General features: G+C 33.6%; 1 protein-coding gene across 5 annotated transcripts; it reads right to left on the bottom strand.

The window, feature by feature from the left end:
- Positions 1-5,940: 5,940 nt before the first annotated feature.
- LOC145069921 (uncharacterized) lies at positions 5,941-13,619 on the bottom strand. Of its 5 annotated transcripts, none has more exons than XM_079016859.1 (4): positions 13,478-13,619; positions 8,154-12,257; positions 6,642-6,964; positions 5,941-6,556 (listed from the first exon to the last, which is right to left on the bottom strand). In XM_079016859.1, exon 2 carries the CDS (start codon positions 12,085-12,087, stop codon positions 8,212-8,214), a length of 3,876 nt encoding a protein of 1,291 aa, XP_078872985.1. In that variant the 5' UTR covers positions 12,088-12,257; positions 13,478-13,619; the 3' UTR covers positions 5,941-6,556; positions 6,642-6,964; positions 8,154-8,211. The 5 variants fall into 5 exon arrangements, with proteins under 5 accessions (XP_078872985.1, XP_078872983.1, XP_078872986.1 ...); XM_079016857.1 differs by having other exon boundaries at positions 5,941-6,553; XM_079016860.1 differs by having other exon boundaries at positions 5,941-6,550.
- Positions 13,620-16,744: the final 3,125 nt, after the last annotated feature.

Here is a 16,744-nt window from a genome sequence, read left to right as displayed (position 1 = left end):
AATTCATATGTTATTCACTTGTGATTTACATGTGAATCACATGTAATTGATATGTGATTCACTTGTGATGTACATGTGAATTACATGTGATTAATATGTGAATTACATGTAACTTATATGTGAATCATATATGAATTACATGTGAATCACGTGTAATTCATATGTGAATTAGATATTATATACATGTAAATCACATGTAATTCATATGTGATTCACTAGTGATTTACATTTGAATCACATGTAATTCATATGTGATTTACAGTTGAATCACAAGTGAATCATATATGAATTACATGTAAATCATATGTGAATCACTTGTGATTTACATGTGAACCACACGTAAGTCATATGTGAATTACATGTGATTTACATGTGAACCACACGTAAGTCATATGTGAATTACATGTGATTTACATATGAATCATGTGTGAATTACATGTGATTTACATGTAATTCTTATGTGATTTACATGTGAATCACATGTAATTCACATATGAATTACATGTGATTTACTTATAACCATCACGCCATGATTCAGAAAAATACAAAAATTCAATAAAATTCGAACATGAACCATTATCAATTATGATTGACCTAATAGAAGAGTTGTTGGATGACACTTTGAATCATATCCACATGGAGATCCTTGTTCTTCTTCCGAGTCTTGTTCTTCCATTTTTACAGTTGAATTCTCATGCATATATCATTATATATTGCACTACTTCCCGTGAATGCAATCTGTAAAACATGATTCCTTCCATGCATCTCCAATGCCTGTTATGTAACACACATGAAAATAAAAAGAATCCGCTTAATGACCCCATCAATACACTTAAGAAAGACTATATATGTATATTCACCTTTGTGTCATCAGAAACTCCATCTCCAACAGCACCAAAGTTATCAACATTCATAAGAACCCTGACACCACGTTCATCACCTGACCATGATGGCAAGTCAGAATCATCTTCTATTTTTAAACTTTTATCCTCAAGCATGTCTAAGGAGTCAGAAAAATTGTTTTTTGCATACTCACAAACCAACAATTGAGACAGAGAAAGAAAAGAAATAAATACAAGAGTGCTCATGATTTTGTTGCTGTTTGTTTAGATTAAATCATGTTTTGAGTCACCCAATAAGCCTCAAAACAAATTTTCAAAGTCCTTCTATGAGAATTGGTGGTGGAAGAAATCCAAGTTCCTATTTGTTCAACCTACTTTGTTTTCCACCAAATATTTTGTACCTTGATGAGTGGGTTGTGAGTGGGATTGATATTTTTACTGTTTGACATGACACGTATGTTAATAAGCTAATTTTTACCCTTATGGGCGTTCTTAGTGATGGCTTAATGTGTTAAGTGGTCAAAAAACATGTGAAATCCAAAGCTGGAAAATTCAGCAAAAATTACAAATTTGTCCCTATATTGGAAAAATTATAGAAAAATCACTATGAATAGAATTAATGATCCGTAAACTTTCAAAGTTCCCATTTTGAATCTAGTTTATCCATTTATTTTTCCATAACATGTTGTTGCTTCTAACTTAGGTGAAAATCATATTTTTCACCAGTTGGTCAGAATTTAGCTGCATTAATAGGCAGTTTTGTAAAAATCATATAAAATTGTAGAAAAATCGTTTGGACCTTCAAAAATACATTCTGAAAAGATAAAAGTCTGAACTTCTGGAATATGAAATAAGAATGGAAGTTATACAGGTTTCAAGTGTGCTAAAAAAGCTTTAAACAGTGGCTGTTTTGGGTCCAAAACTGAGAATTTTAATTGTTAGTTGATTTAGGTGTTTTAGCTCATGATTTATAAGTTGTGAATATTGTTTTTTGATGTATAGAAATCAAATGAAGACGTGATATGTTAATTTATATGTATTAATTAATTGATACATATAAGTCAAATGGATGAACCAATAAAGCCAATTGCATGTCAAATGTGTTTAAAAGATCTGAAGTGCAAGGAATCTACACAAACAACAACAAAATCAATCTTACATTAAAACATTTCACAATAAAAGTAGATGAAAATGAAAGACATTAAGACAACATGTATCACTTGATTAATGGTGCACCTCATGTACCTAGGGCTGAAATTTCCAGTATCCTTTTAATTAAAATCACTTGTAGCAGGCTTCAATATCAGACAAAAATAAGAATATAAGATTAAATCAATTGAATTCAAGCATAAATGAGATTTAGAGAACTTATGAAAACATTATCCGTATATTTTTAAACAAAATGTTTGCTTCCAATTTTTTTTAAATAAGTTAACTAACATAAAAATTATCACATTTTGGATATAACGCATGATCTGGTTGGTAACTCTGCATCCATTAAGACTCTGAACCGTCTGTTCGTTTGCATTCTGCAGTATAGAATCCTGAGAAATATCCAAATCCTGTAAAATGTAGTTCATTAGTAAAGTTACCAACTAGTTTTCAGTAACAGATGGAGATGAAAGAAAAATAGGAAAGTTTAGTTACTTCCGGTATGACCCAAAGTGAAAGTTTTGCATAGAGAAGATATATAGAAACACCATTCAACTTGAATTTCATCATAGGAACGTGAGCCTCAGGTACAAGATGTAGTTCTGTGACATCAGACATATTTGAGAGCATTCTTTTTAATTAAGATGTTCTCTACCTAATTGTTGTGTTTATAGCTATAAGAAGTATAAGAAGTATGGTTAAATTGTGATGTTTTTATAACTTGGATGGTCATTTAATTCAAATATCATTTGTAAACATATGAAAACTTGAATACAAATAAATCATAAAAATCTACAGAGTGTTCGACTATGAGAAATCATAAAAATCTCAAATTCTATTATGTCAAAAATCCATAAATTAACCAAATATTTTCCAACAGTCAAGAACAAAAATGACATGTAACTTAGTTTACAAACAAACAGACCAAAAAAAAGAATAATAATAAAATAAAATAAAAAGATATCTGGCCCAACAAACCGACAACCAAAGCAGATGTAAGATCTTGAACTTTAAGTCTGCCATTTCCTCTCTGTTATAAACACATCACATAATCAGCACATAAACAACATAAGTGCAACCTAATAAATAAACATGATGAAGAGTCTGAAATAAGTGTTCCCGATCCTCACTTTCACAATTTTGATTCAGATGGAATGGAAAATTCATTTCAAGATTACCACGTGTGGTTTGCATATTATGATGATGGCATGCCACGATTATATGCATTGATTCAAATGAAAATGAATCAAAATCAAAGAATTCCAGCCACACAATGTTACAGAAAACCTAGTTAAATCCACACATTGCTACAGAAACCTTAGTTAAATCAACCAAATCTGAGAGTATCAGTTTAGATGAAAGAAGAGAGATAATTCTACAGATGAATTGATTTCATACCTAATTAAAAACTGAATAATACAAGTAGGTAAGGATTAATGACACCTAATGATCGAAGTTGAGTGAATTGACGAAGCAACTTTGATTAGATAATTTTGTCACTTATATTCCAAATCTACTGCAATCGGTAAGGAATGAGAGACATCGATTATGTTTTAGGTCAAATCAATGATTCAAGATTGTGGAGGAGCAGGTGCGGTGGTAGACTCTAGCGATTGAAGACGATGGTGAGAATGCCGCGACGACTGAAGACAACCATTTCTATTCCAGATATACGGTGGTAGATAACCAATCGGAGATATAACAAGCGTTTTAGGGAAAATCAATGACAATGATACAATTGGTGATTCACAGGAGTGTGGAGGAGCAAAGGTGGAGGTGATACACTCCGACGACTGAAGACAACAATAAGAACACGACGAGATTCGACGATTTCATCTCAAAAATTGGGATGAAGAGGTGAGCTTCAACGATTTCATCTCAAAATTTGGGATGAAGATGAACATGGGGGAAGAGAATGATGATGAGAGAGAGTTGTATTTTCAAAATTAATTTTGATTAATTATTATGTATGTTAAATTTTATTCCTAAACTACCCTTGTAATTTATTGTAAAAAGTCAATGTTACCATTGAAATTGTTAATAATTACAAATATGTCATGTTTGATCTAGGTCATTAAAAGATTTGATCTAACGTTCCACTTTTAGCTCTCGGAAAACTTTAGGTTCTCAAATGATCAATTCTCTCTCTCTCTCTCTCTCTCTCTCTCTCTCTATATATATATATATATATATATATATATATATATATATATATATATATATATATATATATAGGTTCAGGTTCATTTGAGACCATTCTAATTTTGTGAGACCGTGAGACCAAATCTAAAAATAATTTTAAAATGCAAAATAAATGGAAAAATCCAAAAATTCTTTTTTTAAATATTATTTTCGGAACTTGAATTAACTAAAAAAAATATAAAAAAATAAAAAAAATTCCGTTTTTTTTTAAAAGTACGTGAAATATTCTAATAGAATATTACACTGACATATTCTAAAAAATAATTTTAAAATGCAGAATAAATGGAAAAATCTAAAAATTCTTTTTTTAAATATTATTTTCGTAACTTGAATTAACTAAAAAAAATAATAAAAAATTCCATTTTTTTTGAAAAATACGTAAAATATTCTAATAAAATATTACACTGACATATTCTAAAAAATAATTTTAAAATGCAGAATAAATGAAAAAATCTAAAAATTCTTTTTTTAAATATTATTTTCGGAACTTGAATTAACTAAAAATAAATAAAAATAAATTCCATTTTTTTTAAAAATACGTGAAATATTCTAATAGAATATTACACTGTACATATTCTAAAAAATAATTTGAAAATGCAAAATAAATGGAAAAATCCAAAAATTCTTTTTTTAAATATTATTTTCGGAACTTGAATTAACTAAAAAAAATAAAAAAAAAAATAAAAAAATAAAAAAAATGCGTTTCACGGTCTCACAAAATATAGGTGGTCTCAAATGAGCCTAACCCTATATATATATATATATATATATATATATATATATATATATATATATATATATATATATATATATATATATGTATGTATGTATTAAAGTTGAATTTGTTGGTACGATACTATTCTTGTATTGAAAATGTTGGTTACCAACATTTTTAGTTCAGTTGTTAACATGTTGGTTGCTTTTCCGTGGTAAATATTTGTCAACCCTATTTTACACTTTAACCCATTGATTCTATTGCATTTACACCTTCTAATTTTATATTTCTTATAATTCCTATATACACACATTTATATAATCATATTTTTAATGCACACAACAAAATTAAACACCCGTAAATGAAGATACACGTTTTTACACCTTCTAACTTTAATGTTTGATTTTTTAAGATACATGATTTATTTATTATTTTGGTGTGTCTAAATAAAATATAATAAATGTTTTATTTTATAGATTTAAAAATATAATAAATGTTTTATTAAATAAATTTAAAATATCAATTATTTATATATTAAAAAAGTATTATTGATCATTAATTTATAATTAAATAATAATTATACGTTAAAAAGGTAAATAATTATATAATTATTATAGTTATTTAAAAAAAAGTAAGACTTAATGATTAGGAGGTTAAAAGGTAAATAATTATATAATCATTATAGTTATTTAAAAAAGTAAGACTTAATGATTAGGAGTTATGGGACTATGGGTAGATGGTGAAGGGGGTATGGATAGATGGACTTAGATAAATGAGGATAAATTAATTAAAATTATATATAAAAAAATTAAATAGATTAACCATTGGAAATATCATTTAATTAGAATCAAAATTAATACAATGAATAACATAATCTACCCATCCCATTAGAGATTCTCTTTTCTTCTTCCTTCTCAGGGATATTTGGTACAAGCCAAAACACTCGATTGTATTAATAACAACCATTTTGAACAACTGAAATAACAAAAAAAATAAAGTGAGAATAATCGAGTTTACAACACATGTGCATTGCATTTTTGTAGTATTAAAATAGTAACAAGAACCAAAAGGTTACAATCATCTTATAAATGTTGGATTATAATAATAATCAATAACTCTGATAATATTTGTAATCCATTGATCAATATTATTCCTAGTTTCTAAATTCATATTCCTAACTATTGAACATGTTTTTTTATTATTTTTATATGAAAACAGCCCAAATGGTAATCACTAATGACAATCGATGAGATATGTGGGCCACTTTCATGCCATATTGTAAATTGTAACAGCAACCTCCACTTGCAAGAAAAGAAAATAGTAACCAACTGGTTTTGGTTGAGTGAGCTCAAACTCCAGCACCTCTAGACTCTAGTGATGCCAAGTTGCCAGTCATGTAGGATGCCACATAACATAAAGACATGATTCATTGCCACGTAGGATGCCATGGTGTATTTGACATATTATCACCAATTTCTCATATGTTGTTTCCCTTGATCGAGCGGAGAGGTTTCAAATGAAGTGGGGACCACAGCTCCATTCCAGCATTTGAGTGCTTGCTTCATTTGCATTATTGTAATAATGATGTTATCAACTGTTCCAGCAGTATCACCACTCTTGAATACCACCACCACAACAACTGCTGCTGAACCAATAACATCCATCAGCATTTTAACTTAAGAATAACAATTGCAAGGCAAGTAGGCATGTAAGGGTATTATCGTAATTACCTTGTATAAGAAATCAACTCTTTGGTGTCCAGACACCTTCAGCTATAATGAAAAGAAGTCACACACCAAAACACCCCAACCCATGATTACACACCACAAGAAACGAACCACTCCCATCAAAGAATGTTTACTCTTTTGCTACAGTACTAGACATAGAGCAAAAAGACCACCATCACCATCTTCTTAATTCCAGAACAAAACACCATTACCACACCCCATGAGACTTCTTCTTCTAACTTTTTCAACAATATTCTCTTTCACTTGTTAGTCTAAATCCTTGATTCTGTATGCTTCCCACTCATCGAATGCCTTCCAATCTCAGCCTAAACACAACAATATTTTAATCTCATAACTCATAACCTATAATATATATATATATATATATATATATATATATATATATATATACACACACACACATATGTTTGGCGCTTATTTTTTTGGATAATCACAAAAAATGACCATTATGGTTGGGTCTCATTTAACAAACTGACCACGTTTTTACCCTTTTAAACAAAAATACCACCAACTACTTTTACTGGCAAAGGCAGCAAAAAAAAATTATTATTATTATTATTTTTTTTTTTGCAAATTGTCAGTTACAAAATATGATTTTTTTTGTAGATACTTATTTATTAAGTAATTTACATTTTTGGTCCCTGTGTATAGCTGTTTTTTTTTTTTTTAACTTTGTTCAAAAAGAATTCTCTTGCAATTTTGGTACTTGAAGGTTTCTGTAATGTCTTTTTTGTCTGTATTGCAAATAAAACAACAAAAATTTTGGTACAAAAATGCAAAAAATAGCTACACTCTGGACCAAAAATAGGCACTTTATTTGGAACAGGACTGAAAATGATAAGAATGGAGAAGAGAAAATAATGAATCAAAGGAAAACTCAATTCATTTCATCAGAGAAGCTCAAAATGAGTCTTCCTGCCCAAGCAATTAAGCTGATTACACAAAATATCTAAAATCTCCTGATGACCACACACCTCCCCACCCTACTGACATATATAGATTTATTCTAACAGACTCCCATGACTAACAGAATTATTCCCTTCCACGTGGCCTGATTTTCCTTTGATACACTAGAAAAGGTTTGGACCTATTGGGCTGCTCCACCATATTGGACTCGTCCATTTGTTCCTTATCAGAAAATGTTACAAGAACGGGAGTACCTCAATAAGGACCAAAACTGCAAGATAATTTCTTGGAATAAAATTGCAAAAATCAGTTACACTATACTCAGGGACCAAAAACGTAATTTATTCTTAGTTATTTTTTAACGATTTTTTTGTTTTCATGGGACCATTCATAAAGCAATTTGCAAATTCCAATTGGCCCAATTGCCAAATTTTATGGTCATTTTGTTTAAAGGGTCAAAAAAGTTGTCAATTTGTTAAACGACCATACAACTTTGATTATTTTAGTGATTATCCCTGATTTCTCACTTGATGCAAAAAGAGCGACCTAATACAGAAAGTCAATGAAATGAGGTTTTAAATTACTCACCAAAAAGATACTTATATCTAGTGTTTTCAATGCAAAAATGACATTTGTTGGACCATGTTCAGATCTTGTTTGTCACCAGGCTTTTTACTCTCTTGATCCACTTACGAACCGCAACCCACCACTCTAGTTCTTCAATGATCTTCACCTTTAAAGCCGCAGAGGCATTGGACCTTAAAGTAAGATTGATCATCTTTTCAAGGAACTCCGTTTTGCAGAGATGCTTCTGTTTTAATCGGAAAAAGAGCCTCGGACTACCCTTTTCATTAGAGAAGATGATCCCAAGTTCAGGATCCTCGGTAGGTCCTCGATGTCTGTTTTCAATTCCTTCCAGCTCTTGGTTCATCTCTCCGGGTGGATTATCCACGAAGCTATCAAATCGTTCTGCATCAATGCTGCCAAGATCATAGGTCAGAGACCTTAGAAATCTCTGGATTTGGAGAAAGGGAAATCGTGAAGGTTGATGAGTGAGGAGTTTGGTCTGGAAGTGTTTGGCAATCACATATAGGTCATTAGGATTGAGGTTAGGAAAATCGGCTTCAGAGAAGAAATATTTTTTGTTATCGCTTCGCACCACTTCAAAACCAAAGTACTCTTCCTTCTGAAAAGACCTCTTCTTATATCCTAAGACTCTTATGATCCTCCGGAGAGACCATACATCTTTTGGGGGCTGAGCATGAGCCTTGAAAAACTCCTCTAGTCGGTTCATCTCAATTGGGATTTGCATTTCCCTTGAGAGATGTGGATGTAGTGGTTGGAAGACTGAATAATATTGTGCATTTGGAGACATGGGTATATCCCACTGATACTCGTCTGAAGAGGGAGGAGCTGTAGTTTGTTTGGGCACAAGTTCATCATCCCTTAATTGTTTGATGTCATCGACCCACAGAGTTAAAGTGTGTTCCTTCACCTGTTGCTTCATCTCTTTCTCACACACTGGAAAGGTTTTCATCAGACTCAATTCAGAAATCTCCAAAGGCATTTTGCCTTTATCATTGATGGGAGCTTTGGGGGTTTCAGGGAACTCTGGCACGATTTGGGCAGGAGGCATGACAAATGATGTGGGAGGAGATGGAATTTTTGGTGATTCGTGAATCTCACATTCAGTGGGAGGGATTGTGGTCTTTAGAGGTGGAGGAGGTGATTGAGGTTTGGATACCACATCTATCTCGGGAGAAGGAGAAGTTTCTGTTATCAACACGTTTTCATCTTCTCCAGCTTCATCTACAAACCTTGAACCTTTTAAGTTCTCTATCAGGTCAAACACTTTTTGGAACGATTGTGGAACCTGTTTGCTTAGCTCATCATTGGACAGAGTCTTTGGAAGGACATCCACAGAATTTTGAACTTTCTGGATGGCAAAGAGGATTTCATCAAATCTTATGTTGCAGGGTCTTAGCAGTTGTTGTGCAGACTGTATTACTTTAACCAAAACAGCCTGAAGAATTATATTTTTGTTGCGATAATCACAAAGCTGCTCATTTAAACGGACAATCTCATCCCCATGTTGGTGGCCCATGGTGTTGGTGAGATCATCAAAGGACTGTTGAATTTCCTTAACCATTTTCAACATATCATCCATTCGATCCAAATACTTAAATGTGTCATTGGTCCTCTTCTGCTCCATTTTCTTCAGAGCATCTGCAGTAGATTTGACAAATGATTCCCGAAGCATCTTTTCCCTTGTCTCAAGATTAGGAACACTTTGGGCTAAGGATGTCACAATCTTCTGCATTTCCCCAAACTCTTCCTTGGTCACAAATTTCTCCTTAGATGGAGGGATCTTGTTTACCACCTCTAGAACCTGAGACAACTTCTGGTTGAGGGAATTAAACTCCACCCTAGAGATATATTTGGATTTCTTCTTCTTCTTCCATTTAGTGCGTCTGCGAGGTTTGGATGTCTCCACAGTGGTGGTAGGAAATGTCTTTGTCTCTCCTTTGGGAGCTTCCTGACTTTCTGTTTCTGAAGTTGCCAAGAAAATAGTAGATTTGGAGGGTTTGAGTGTCTCCATAATGGAGTTTGAATCAGAGTCTTGGATGAGTCCATCATCAGCAGTAAACACAAAGTCCTTTTCCATGTCTTGAGCAGACTCCATACCAGTCTTTGTGGATGGCTCCAAAGACATGGCCTGCTCAAGAAGTTTGGCAGAAGTCTGGGCCCACTCTTCCTCTTCCCTCTTTTGTTGCTCCTCACGCAACATTCTCACTAATTCCTTTCGCTCCTCTTCTTTCTTTGCCTCAGCCTCTCTTAGAGCTTCAGTTTTCTCTCTTTCCTCTTGCTCTCTCTGCATCTTAGCTTTTAGCTCTTCCTCTTTCCTCTTATTCTCCATTAAAACCTCTTTTCTTTTCTTTCTATATTCTGCATGTTTCACAGCTTTCACTTTCTTCGATTCTTCCTTTTCCATCTCGTCTCTTATTTTCTGCTCTCTTAGCATTTGCTCATACAGGTATATATTATTGTAGTATATCTGAGAAAATCTCTCTTGCTCAGCTCTCAATATCTCCTCTCTTTTTTGCCTCTCTTGTTCATCTCTTGCTTGCCTTACACTCTCACTCTCTGATGCTCTCACCTCCGCCTCACCAATGGAAATTCCAAAGAATCCTGTTTGCAAGGGTCGGTGTGCCATAGAACAAGACTCTTTGCCTGGGATTGAGCTTGATTTCAGCATAGGCTCAAAAACTCTTCCTTGGGATCCTTGATCTTTAGTATTATGTCCAGGAGATCCCCATAAGTTCTTCTCAAGTCGGGTAGTGTGGAAAGAAGGACTTGTCTCTGTAGCCTCAAGATTGATATGTGAGTGTATCCCTGGGGTCTGCTTTTGAGAGGAAGGGGGTGGTGTATGTGCTATATCCCCATTTTTTTGTGAGACATCATCTTCTTCAGAGGATAAAGAGACATGAGAGGTAGATGACTGTGACCCGATTGTAGGTCTTTTGGCTTGAGGGGCAGGAAGGGTCTCACATTTTCTTTTGGTTCCAAGACCAGTAGTCTTCTTTACATTCAAAGCAATTTGTTTTTTACGTGCAGGACTTGAAGTATGTCCCTCAGTAGGCCTAACTGGTTGTGAGGATTGGATAGGGTGTCCAGTTTCTAGAGGATCTGTTTCCTTTATATGTCTAATGAGAACTTCAGAGTTCTTTTCAATATATTGAAGCATTGCTTCAGGGAGACGAGCAACCTTCCCGAATTCAGCTTGATCTGGAATAGCATATCGGGATACAGTACCAGTAGTGAACATCTCTTCTCCTTCAGGTAATGAGACATCCAGTTTGGTATACACTTTTTGGAGTGCAAGTGCCCAAAACCTTGCACAAGGAATTTCCTTCTTCCTTGGAAACACACAACCAGCAAAATCCTTCCAGATAATGGTTCCAGAGTCGACTTCCTTCCCAGTGTAAATACCAAAAAGAAGTACAAGAAAAGCCCTACTTAGTGTGCTAGTTCCTCCAACCTTTCCTGTGAGACAACGTACAATGATGTGCACCAAAAAATGCCAAATGCCTGGAAGCTTACCTTTCTTGAAGTCTGGGGTCATTTCAAGCCTTGGAGGTAAATACCCCATTTGATCCAATACGTCAAAAAGTTCTTCATTTGTGGGTTCATAGAATGTCTTTTTTTCCTTTCTCTCTGGAAGCCCAATGGCCTCTAGGAACTCAGCCTTCCAGAGTTTGATAGTGTTATCTTTATTGATGTCGAACTCGATGTATTCTTCATCTGAGTCATAAATGGCACTGGAGTATGCTGTATGAATGATGCTTAAAGGAAACTTGATTGATTTAGTCAAAGGTTTGTGAATAGGGTGACTTTTTAGAAACTCAATCATTATATGGAGAGTAGGGTCAAACTTTCCCAGGTCAAGGTCTGCCTTGAGATTGCAGGAACCCACACGCAGTGCAACTTCTTGGAAAGAAGGTCCTGTCCTGGTCATCACCATAATTGGATTTTAGAATGAATGGGATGAACACACGAGAGAGAAGACAGTTAAATATCCCAACTGTTGAAGAGAGAAATTAGGTGCATCAGGTTAAGAAGACAGGGCTTTGCTTCTGAATCACTCGGCTAAACCAGGACTTCTGCTTCTGTCTCGGCTCTCCATATTGAACACTGGGCAACCAAAGTACTCAAATGTAAAATGTTCAGAAAACTATAATATGTAGCAGTGGCGAATACAAGCAGACAGTAATCATACAATCAGAAATCAACAGTTTGTTGTAACTCAAGGAAGACATGTAAGGGGTTGTTTCTATTTTTATATATATTAAGGCCTGAATGGATAACGTGACTGAATTTATAATGATATCTGATTGTATACAGTAAGCTTGTTTCTTTTCTGAAATCAAAAAACTGTCTGGATATGAATAAATGTCCATTATACCCTCATACATAATATTTATCTTATAGTAAAATGACTATCAGCTAAATAATTAATATAGTTCTAAATATATGAACGATAAAAATATTTGATTACTAAAATCATGAATTATATTTTTCCTAGTTCTCCTTTTAACTTAAGTATTTAAACAAATAGTTTCATATTTGGAAAAACTTTGAATAACATCACTTATTATCATGATCACGTGTAGATTGGATTTTCATTAATTTAATAACTCCTATCTATATAGAAGATTAGAAGTAGTTTGCTGCAGCAGGAAAAAAAAAAAGAGACGTAGTGAGGCTTAGGAAGTAATAAAAAGGGTATAACTGGGAAATGAGGATCTAAATATATAAAGTGTCCATATCTTCACTTAGCCTGTTCAGACATGTTCTGTATATTAAGTAAAAAAGAAACGATTATGTATATATCTGAATCTATTAAGTTTGATTCCTATTAAGTCCATTAAGTCAAAAAGAAACAACACCTAAGTCCTATAAAGAGACAGATGGTAAACTGGATCCTTAAGACAAACATTTTAGCTGAAATGTTCTTACTCTTTGGGAGAAAGAGATTAGATCAGTAAGCCAAATGCTCACATCATTCAAACATAGGAGGTACATTTTTATTTGAGGTTTAATCTACTAATTTCAAGTTCAGGATTGACGAGCACTTAAAAAGAAAAACAATGTAAGCTATGAGAAATGTTGATGTTAAATTGGTATTAGGATCCAAATACATTATGATTTGACGGCGGTTTATTGAAAAAATCAAAGAACAGAACAGCAATCTAAATCAACTCATGAGTGAATCAAAGAGAACGAACGAGTTCCGATCTGTAAAAAATTGTATTTCTGGTCAGGAAGAGAACAGTGACGGACTTTCTTTTAACAGCATCTAAAGCGCAAGACATAATAATATAATCAGGTTGTTGAATTGATCATGAACTGACCTGAATATGTCGTTTCTTAGGTAAATTTCAACTGAAATTGAAGCACCAGGCGGGAGTTAAAACCCTAACATTTGAAAGAATTGGGGAAGACGAAGAAAATATAATATTTTCTTTTAAACGGCGTGCATAATAATTGAACGAGGCGTGCTGACTCTGGTAGAGACGTACTCGTGTGACACATTTTTTTTTGGATTTCAAAATTTAGTAAAAAAAAAAAACAAAATTTCAGACTTGCGTTCTACGGAAGGGTGCTCTACAGGCTCCATGGAATCATAAATCACCATAAAATGCGTTCTACGGAAGGGTGCTCTACAGGCTCCATGGAATCATAAATCACCATAAAATGATCAATTTTATACGATTTTAGACGTTTCGTACGGACCGCAGAGAGCTTCGCGGACATATTAAACCCTCCGGGAGTGTTTGGTTCAACATATTATTAAACCCTCCGTAGAGCATGTTGATGCGGTCTCCACGGATTAGTTAACCACTCCGCGAATGTGTTTGTTTGGTCTTTTTTGACATTTTTTTGTCATTTAGAAGAAATTTTGTGTTCTATCTAAAAAACGATCAGTTTTAGGGTGAAATTTTTTCAGAGAAATTACGAGTTTTGTTATTTTATGTACGGAAAGTTTTGACAATTGAGTAATAGAATTAACACATGCGTTAGATCAAAGTTTAACACCTTAGGTTTACTACTTTCGCCTAATTTTGACCGTCAAATATTGTTTGATTTGGTTAAAAATAAGGGTAATATGTTCGATAGTAATATATCATTGTTATTTCAACACCCGGATCATGAGTATGTTATGAATATTGTAAACGAAACAGATGTTCATCAACTCAGAAACGTAATGTCTAAAACGAAGGAGATTGTGCATTTGTATTTGGAGGTATTTGAGGGATGGGTCGAACACACAGAAGTAGTTGACAAGATTGTATCATACAATGTTGACAACATTGTATTAGATAATGTCCAAGAGTGTTCAGGAGAAGAAACTATGGCAGTAAATACGGGGGAATAAGAAAATTTATATGAGTTTTGAAGACTATCTGACAAAAATTTGTCAGACGATAAAGAATCAAATGAAGGATGGTCTGAAGATGAGTTCACATACGGAAAAAAGCTTCAGACATCTTTTACGGTATGCTTCCAATACCTGATTATCCTGATCTGATTCTTGAACCTGGATCATTTCACAGTTTAGGTCAAAATGATGATATGTTTGTTCGTCAAACGTATGATAACAAACAACAACTAATATTTGTTTTGAGTCTTAAAGCAAGACCAAACATTCTAACAAAAATCGTTACAATGTATATTGTGAAATTGAGAATTGTAGTTGTCGTTTATATGCAAAACGACTTGATTGGACTGACGAATTTGAAATAGGGACTTTCAACAACGTGCACACATGTTCGTCATTACAAATACACCCAAATCGTAAGCACGCAAATAAAAATTTCATGTGTAGTATATTGCATGAGATTATGGGAAAAACTCATTCAAAAGTTTGGAGGCCTAATGAAATATCAAGAGATTATGAGGACCATGAATCCAAAAAACTCGGGGTTTGGACTAAAACCCCAAAATTTGCATACCACATGGACCATTTTTTCAATTTTGTCTCTAAAAAATTAAAATGTTAATTAATTATCGACAACGTAATATTATATAAATACACCAAATTTAGATTAGATTAATACCACTGTGAACGGTGTCCATTGATACAGTGAAAGACCCTCCGTTCACTGCAGCCTAACAATAAGAGTGACTGTTTTTTTGTGATGTTGAACTACCTCTAGTGACGGCTTAACATATTGCCCCGTAGTTGCAGGCCCAAACTCCCCATCCAAACTATGCATAAATGTATCATCATAATTAATCCCCGTGCCATGGTAATATGTTTCTTCTTCCTCTTCATTTACCATGTCCTCCCCACCACTAAACCTTGTATGTGGTTTATCTTTTTTCTGTAATACACAATCTACTTTAGAAGTTAAGTCAGCCACAACGCCTATTAGACGCTTCATTAATGTCTTTGTGCTCGTCTTCTTCTTCTTTACTAATCTTGTTGATGTGTCGTTTGACATATGACTTCTTTCTACTCGAGGCTAGTGCGAGGTAGACACACTTGTGTCCGTTTCAGTCGAAGACGTTTTTGCCTTGTACTTCTTTCTCCGAGGAGGCGACGCAACAATAGGTGGTGGACTTTCGTGTTGTGGGGGAGATTCTACATGGTAAAGAGTCCAATTCACATAGCTAATATAAAACGGCTCCATGATCTTCATCTCGGTTGTCATGACAACAACATGCTGGTTGTTAGGCTATAAAAATCAGATTGTTAGTTTAACATGAAAAAACATTGCAATTTGTAACTATATATAATTATAATATAAAAAACCATACTATAGACACGTTGATTATTCAACGACATCGAACTCAAAATAATTGTGTTTTTCTTCCCCACGACCTCATCCGTAGCAATTCTGTCGGCATGTGAAAATAATATTGTGTTACCTCTGGGAACGTATCCAAAATCCATATTTATGGAAAAAAAGGAAGTATGATGCTATTATAGTATAAAAATGAAAGTATAACAGTATTATATATAGTACAAACGAAAGTACAATGCTATTATGGTATAAAAAACGAAAGTATGATAACTATTTAAATTTACATTACAAACTAACCTCGAACGGAAGCATAAAACCGGGAACGGTATACTTGTGTATTTTCGTCGATTCGGGATTGACCTGTTTAAATAGTTTAAATTTTTCTATTTTCTCAAACATTCAACGCATCAACCCGAAGTATAGGTCCAGAAATATATACCTCATGCAAACCTGCAATTTTCAATTTATTTATTATAATTATTTTTGTATTTATACACAATTTTTAAATGTAATACATGTTCCAATCATATATATTATTTGCAAGCTTGTATATTGCCGTGGGAATGCACGTTTTAGTGTCCCGTTCGTGGAGACATTTCAACATAAAAACAAGCTAGATAAACATTACCGCATCTTCATCCTGAATTTGCAGATAATTCGGAGACATAATATACTTTTTTAAATCTTTGAACCGCAAATATGCATCTGTAAAATATGGGAACAACCAAGCTCGAAGATTTGAATTTGACCGGCCTTTTTCGTCATGGAGTAAATCGACATAAGGACCAAATCTTAACCCACTAATCAAAATATACTCCGTTTCACCAAAATCCAACTGCACCCGCTGTATCTCAAACAGAAACCTCCCCG

Source organism: Lactuca serriola, chromosome 8, assembly GCF_051521515.1.
Source record: "Lactuca serriola cultivar US96UC23 chromosome 8, Lser_US96UC23_V15, whole genome shotgun sequence".
NCBI lineage: Eukaryota > Viridiplantae > Streptophyta > Magnoliopsida > Asterales > Asteraceae > Lactuca > Lactuca serriola.
Note: the sequence above shows the minus strand (reverse complement) of the source record. Positions and strands in the feature narration are given on the sequence as shown.

What these genes read in the sequence shown, in the direction of transcription:
- LOC145069921 (XM_079016859.1), bottom strand. Translation starts at nt 12,087, where the DNA reads ATGGTGATGACCAGGACAGGACCTTCTTTCCAAGAAGTTGCACTGCGT.